Below are 7,208 nucleotides of genomic sequence, written 5' to 3'. Positions count from 1 at the left end.
GAGAACCCACTGTCGCGTCGCCCCGCGGGGCAGAACACAGTAAGGGGAAACAATAATTGAACTGAGGGGGCAACAGAGCCTTTTACCCCCTGTGGCGCCTCGTGTGAGAGCGCTGACAAGACTGGAAAATTGTCAAATGTCGATAAAGCTAAAAACGGAGAGTAGAAGAGAGAAAGCTTTTGAAAAATAAACCACCCAAAAATACACACTCTCTACATTTCTCTAGCGTGTGCACACATGTGATTGACAGGCATGATTGACAGGCAAGATGGATCCCCCAAACAATCAGGGATGATGCCATGATTGGTCAGAAATGAGCGAGCAGATATCTAAACATAGAATCAGCTGGTCAACTGGAACAGGTGATTTCACTCACTAGAGTACATCTTGCTATGACATTTTATTATCGCTCATTCCACACAAGATTATAGCTCACAAATCTTTCTGCACCTATAAATGTGCGATGCTCCGTCGTACTGTCATTCTTTCCAGATCCAGAATTCATGAAGTGTGTGTGGCCCCAGGTTACTCCAAGAATAACATGTTTAGATTTATAGCACAGTACGACTTTCTTATGAATAAAGGCTCAAGGCCTGCTTCAACACCGTCGCGGAGACGCAGCCCTGAATATCTCACAACCCCTTTCAGATCAGCTATAAATAATGTTCTCAATCAGCATGAATGTATGAATATTAGATATCAGCTCCTAACTTGTTTCTCAGTTTAATAATGAGATGCGCCTGGACTGGACAGAAGATGCTAGCATTGATTATTGTTCAGTATGTATATAATTTAAATCTCTGCATTTTCTACTGTTTCAATGTTTTGTATGACTGCATGCCGGATGTACATTTGTGTGATTTGTATGATTTGAATATGTTTGACCAGTTTTGTGATATTTATTTTTTATTCATTTTTATTTTGGGTTTTAATGAATGGATAAGTACAGTGCCAGTACTAGTAGTCTGGGATTATTAGAATTGTGTAACTAGATATTCATTGCAAAGCTGCACTTCAATACCTCATCCCCGTCTCGTATATTTCTAGAAGCCTTTCTTTTTAAGCGATGATGAAAGCTGTACTTGAAATAAAAGGCAAACTACAAAGGTTGCATAAACATGAACAATATAATTTATTTCCGATTCACAGTGCTTACAGTGGTGTACCGCAGCTCATCGCTAGCTGCTCATCACCAGCACGTCAAATCCACCTCGAGAGACAAGTCCACTAAGGACCACATGCAACAGGAGTGCATAGACTAGGACAAAGAAATCTGTTAAAATACCGTTTAGTTTGTCATATATACATCTATATATATTATATAGACATATATATATTTATGTAAAGATATTTTTTGTGTCATATAGATGTCTGAAAGCATTATTTTAATGTCTGCACTAAGCATGGAATTATAAATCTATTATAAACAATGATTATTTTTGATCAACAGCTACATCACCGTAATTGGTAGATGATTGACCGGTGGTTGATGAGAACCTTGCAGAGACAACATAAAGACGAGACTCATCTCTGGTCTCCTCTGTCATCCAGTGTGAGTCCAGACAGGACACATCAGTCGTCATGACAACACATTCAACGATTGCAACATTAGTTTGCTGTTATTTTTTTCCACGTACAATATTTTGGACACACTCCGAGGGGCAGGGAGTGAGAGCGGCTGGACACCTTCATATCCCAGAAGGCTCCGCTGCCCCCTTCGTACAGTGAGTATGGCTCTTCCTGCGACCACAGTGTCAAGTTGAACTCAGTAACTACACCCTTCTCCACTCGGCGCACCACTCAAGTACTAATTTAGAGCAGCACTGAGCAGGTTTACAGTTCTCATGTAGACCAGCTCTGAGCAGGCTTACAGTACTCATGTACACTAGCTCTGAGCAGGCTTACAGTACTCATGTACACCAGCTCTGAGCAGGCTTACGGTACTAATGTACACCAGCTCTGAGCAGGCTTACGGTACTAATGTACACCAGCTCTGAGCAGGCTTACAGTAGTCATGTACACCAGCTCTGAGCAGGCTTACAGTAGTCATGTAGACCAGCTCTGAGCAGGCTTATGGTACTCATGTACACCAGCTCTGAGCAGGCTTACAGTAGTCATGGACGTGTGGTGTGCTGGGAGACCCCACGCACAGAAAAATGCAGATTTAAAAACAAAAGAAAAGCAACAAAAGCAAGGCCAACGACATGACATCATCAATGCTCAGACATGACATCATCACAGCTCAGACATGACATCATTATGACAACATCACGGCTCAGTACCTGACATCATCACGACTAAGACATGACATCATCATGACATCATGACATCATTATGCCTCAGACATGACGTCGTCACGACTCCGACATGACATCACTATGACATCATCAAGACTCAGTACCTGATGCCAAACAGCAGAACCGTCCGGAACATTCTGAAACACTAAGCTCTTCTTATTCCCACAGGATAGATGGGATTAATACTGGAACAACTGATGACATCAGCGGTACCTTCAGAGTTCTATACACGACTGAGATTAAACCAAGGGTTTTAGTCTGTTGAATACATATTTAAATACATGCACCAGTTAGTGAGAACATGGACTGTCACTTGCGGTGAGAATCAGCACTGGCTTGAGATGGAATAATCTAAGGGTCAGACACACGCACACGCACACGCACACACACACGCACACACTCACTCACTCACTCAAACATGCACACACGTGTCGGGCGTCATCACATATCTGAATTAATGGCGTGATGGTCATGGGTCATGGGAAGAGGTTTTATAAAAGTCATCTTGTTCAGAAAAATAAAATCTAAAACATTCAAACGTTTTGGGATGAGTGTAATACGACCCCCCCCCGCATCAGATACAGAAATATACTCAAGACAGCAAAAATACAAGTCTAGCGATAGCGGAAAATAATATCTGGTCGTTACGACATGAACGATATTCAAGTTCGAGAAACCCGTATTAATATTTAGTTGAGAATGCAAGAAGGAGGTGTTAAGAGCGGATAAGAAAAGAAAGAAAAACTGAAATAGATCAACCATAAAGTTAACAAGACCACATGAAAGCTCTAAAAAGAGTGGACCACTATTGGAAACGTACAAAAGCAAAAAATACTGAATTTCAAACAAGGAACTTAACTAGCATCTAACAATATATTAAAAAGTAGCTTTTCTAAGTATTTTAAACCAACCAGTCACATCCCGTGCCCAAACTGATTACTTCTACCTCATCCTTGGGCGAAGCCTGCAGTCCTGTATGAATACTCAGACCACTTTGATTTAAGGAAGGGGGTTTAATGGGGGTCTTTGTTTTAGCAAAAATAAAGAGGGACTACCAGTGTAGCCTTTAACCAGTGGGGTGAGCGTCATTGTGGTTGAAGTGTGCGGGGCTGCATGTAAGGCACACCGTACACAGGTTCAAACACCAGGGCCAAACCACTCACACATCAACCACCACACAACCGGACACCTTGCACTGAACACAGCTCAGAGGACCGTTCTGTGACTCCAACGAGGGAACGCAGAACTATGACTTATTACTATTTCAGAGGACGGGACTCAAATAAAACACACCCGGCGTGACCTCGTCAAAACAAAGTTGTGTTTTCGGGGGGGTTTTACAGTGTTGCATAGTTTCTTTTGAGTGTGCAGACAAAAAAGGCTAAAAGTCTCCCTTTTCCTTTTTCCTTTTTGTTTTGAAACTCTATGGACCAATCGCAGGCCTCCGAGACGTGCGCCCTGGGCTTTATGAGCCAATCGTTAACACAGAATGGGAGAAGGAGAGAGAGGGGGTGGGGGCGTTGTTAAAGCCCCCACAGCGGCTGGGTGTCTGCTGTAAATCATAAAAACAACTCACCATAAACATCCTAATCCCAACACAAGCACATTCAGACACCATCGCTCTCCCTCTGCTCTGAGCTGGCCCGGGCCAGGGGGGGGGGGGGGGGGGGGGGGGGGGGGGGGGGGAATCCCCCACAATGCAGCATTCTCTCCATGGGAGAATTCATTTTAGCTTCACTTTTTTACGGGCATACAGCTACTCTTAAAACGACAAACGTATTGCTCGGTTTACAGTGCAATCGCCACGCTCCGCATCGGATTACGACCGGAACATAATCTGGAGAAAGCCGCGAAAGAACCCCCAACCCTTTACCCCCACCTTCTGCCCCCCGTGAGGGTGGGTGGGTGGGGGGGGGGGGGGGGATACACTCTAAACAGATGAAATCTCTGACCTGTTGGGGTCTGAACAGAGAGGAATGAGATGAAGGTTAATTTGGTTTGAGCCTCAGCCTCAGAATGGCCGAAGGGAAATGGCCTCTGGTGTTGGATATATTTGAAGATTATTAATTAGTATAAACGACTTTATACTCCTATTGCACTCCTGTGATTTAACAGTGAGCCGTTATTGCATTTTTTAATATTTTTATAAAAAGTAGCAACTGAATGTTCGTATTCTGTAACAGAACCGAGCGGAGCCCATTGTGAATGTAGCTCAGTGTATGCATATATCAGACTCCAGTGAAGGTTGGTTACATATTAAACTACTCTATTAACCCCAGGAGGCGATGTTAAAGGACGGCCGTGTCTGTCGTTTCCGTTAACACGGTACCCGTTAAAGAGTAGTGAGACACAGCGTCAGACGATTCACAGCGCGGTATAAGGCTTGGTTTCCCAGCGGGACACAGTGTGAACTACTGGTGGCAGAAGAGAGGCCGCTTCTAAACAATCTGTGACGGACTCTTGTGTCTCTCGCGTCGATAACTTTATCCGGTAATGATCGACAGACCTTCAAACATTAGATCGGGGAGCCCTTCTCGGTAAACCACGGTTACGTTAACAACCCAGACGTCGTTTGTAGCCTAAACGTCAGTACCGCGCGTCGTTGACCTGTCGTACCTCCCTGATCTACGAGTGCAAAGTCTGGTGAAATGTCGGGGACACATTGGGGGGGGGGTGAGGGGTTAAATACTGGCTCCACAGACGTGCTGTCGAGGTGGGCGTCCCTTCTTAAATCCTACAGTATATCTACGCAATGCATATTCAAACCTGAAACATGAGGTACCTTTGATAACGTCCGGGTTAGGATGGTTAGTATGGATCGTCTTTTAAGATGGCCGTTACATGGCCGCGGTTAGTAGCAGTCGCCGTAGCCGTAGAAACGCTGGGACTTTACACAGAGGGGGGGAGGGGGGGGGGGGGCGACCCTCTCAGAACTTGCTGCGCTCGCGCTGGGCGCCGGCGAGGTTGTTTGTACCGCGGCTGAGCTGGAGCCGGGGCAGCTGGGGGCTGTTCTTCAGGGTGGAATCTATCGCCTCCAGGAGCCCGCGTTCCTCCCGGGGCTCCTCCCCCCGGACCCCGCCCACCGGGCCCCGGGCCTCCGCAGCCCCCCGCTCGCCTGGCTCCCTCTCCCAGGGGACCAGAGCCTCGCCCGGGCCGGCCCCCCGGCCCCCGGTCCCCTGCTTCAGGGGGGTCGTCCTCGGGGCCTCCGGGTCCGGCCGGGACCCCGGGTTCCGCGTGGGGGGCTGGGGCGACACGGGGGTCTTGGTCGGGATGGGGGGGGGCGGACCCCCGGGGCGGACTCGGGACGGGTTGAACCGCGGGGTGGGCGGCGTGGCGGCGGGGCTCCCCGGGGGGGCGGCCGCGACGCCCGGGAACATCATGGTGACGGGCCGGGTGGGCGGGGCCACGGGGGGCCGCCGGTTGAGGCCCCGCAGGCTGCTCTTGTTGGGGTGGCGGCGGGGGGAGGGGGGCAGGTGCTTCCCGTGCAGGACGCTGTCGTCCTGGCCCAGGTGCCACGCCCCCGCGTCCGCCCCCCCGCCGTCGCCCCCGGAGACGGAGACGCCGCCGCCGCCGCCGCCGCCGCCCGCTTTGGGGTCAGAAGGAGCTGAAGACATGTTCTGTGAGGAGAGACGAAGCATCAATCAACCAATCAATCAAATCAATCAATCAAATCAATCAACATGTCAACTCTGATGTCAATCTGTTAACACTGCCCATTTAATTTACGTTTTACCTTTACATTTAGGGCATTTAGCAGACGCTCTCGTCCGAACCGTTCATGCACACGTTCACACACCGACGGCGGAGTCGACCGCACAAGGCGACAGCCGGCTCGTCGGGAGCAATCGGGGTGAGGTGCCTTGCTCAGGGACACCTCGACACTCCGCTGGGAGGAGCCGGTGATCGAACTAGCAACCACCCGGTTGCTAGTTCGATCCCCGGCTCCTCCCAGCAGAGTGTCGAGGCGTCCCTGAGCAGTTAGGGTTAAGCATCTCGCTCATGGACTCAGCTAGGAGGAGCCCGGGGGATCGAACTAGCAACCTCTTGGTTGCTAGTTCCGACGAGTCAGCTAACTGCCGCCACCTACTGGGACAATGACGTGGACGTGGACCCACTCTGAACGTCACCCCCCCCCCCCCCTTCCCCCCGGCGCTGGACCTCTAGTGGTGTGCGTACCAGACCCCCCCCCCCAAGGCGGTCCCCGTAGTACGTACTGGACCAGCGTAGCCCACGTCCTCGGTGGACCGGAGGAAGTCCAGGCTCTTGGCGGCGCTGAGACGGCCCTGGTCCATCACCTTGCTGGAGCTCAGCGAGTCCATGATCTCCTCCAGTAGGGTCATGCGGCCCCCAGGCGCTGGCTCCATGTCCCCCAGCTCTAGGGAGTACGAGTCATCACTGTCCTCCATGAGGGAGCCCATCTCACCACTGTCCTCTGACGAGAGCCTGCAAAACGGGTGCGTGGGGGTGAGTGAGTGGGTGAGTGGGTGAGTGGGTGGGTGAGTGGGTGGGTGAGTGGTTAGGAGCGGTTAAGCAGACTGCATCATTGTATTGAGGGCTTGGTGGGACAACGGCATGGATATCTATTGTATTACACAGAGGCAGTTATTAAACTGACCACTTGGGGGCAGTGTTACCTCGAGTAAAGAGACGCTGGCAAAAAAGTGGAAATAGATTGAAAATGCAAACAATCCTAAAACATGCTCTTTTTTTTTTCTGCATGCCACGATGAATCTATAAATAATATAAACATAATATACATAATAAAACAACAACAATGTGTCATCATGAGTATATGAGAACACCCGACACGAATCCAAACAAAACAGGAAACAGGAAGTGAAGGCCCGTACTTGCTGGTGGTGTCCAGCTCATCGTCGTCGAAGCTGAAGCCCATGTCCTGGAGGCCCATGC

General features: G+C 49.5%; 1 protein-coding gene across 1 annotated transcript in view; it reads right to left on the bottom strand.

Annotated features, from left to right (window-relative positions):
- Positions 1–3,955: 3,955 nt before the first annotated feature.
- Positions 3,956–7,208, bottom strand: part of LOC115555400 (DENN domain-containing protein 1B) — a gene marked incomplete at its 5' end in the record, with an annotated part of 3,308 nt that continues 55 nt past the window's right edge. The window contains 3 exons of the mRNA XM_030372243.1: positions 3,956–5,914; positions 6,512–6,740; positions 7,148–7,208. The exon at positions 7,148–7,208 is cut by the window's right edge and continues 55 nt beyond it. Of these exons, the coding sequence (XP_030228103.1) occupies positions 5,225–5,914; positions 6,512–6,740; positions 7,148–7,208 (980 nt within the window). The remainder of the gene's footprint in view (positions 5,915–6,511; positions 6,741–7,147) is intronic.

This window comes from Gadus morhua, chromosome 12 (genome assembly GCF_902167405.1).
Source record: "Gadus morhua chromosome 12, gadMor3.0, whole genome shotgun sequence".
Taxonomy (NCBI): domain Eukaryota; kingdom Metazoa; phylum Chordata; class Actinopteri; order Gadiformes; family Gadidae; genus Gadus; species Gadus morhua.
Note: the sequence above shows the minus strand (reverse complement) of the source record. Positions and strands in the feature narration are given on the sequence as shown.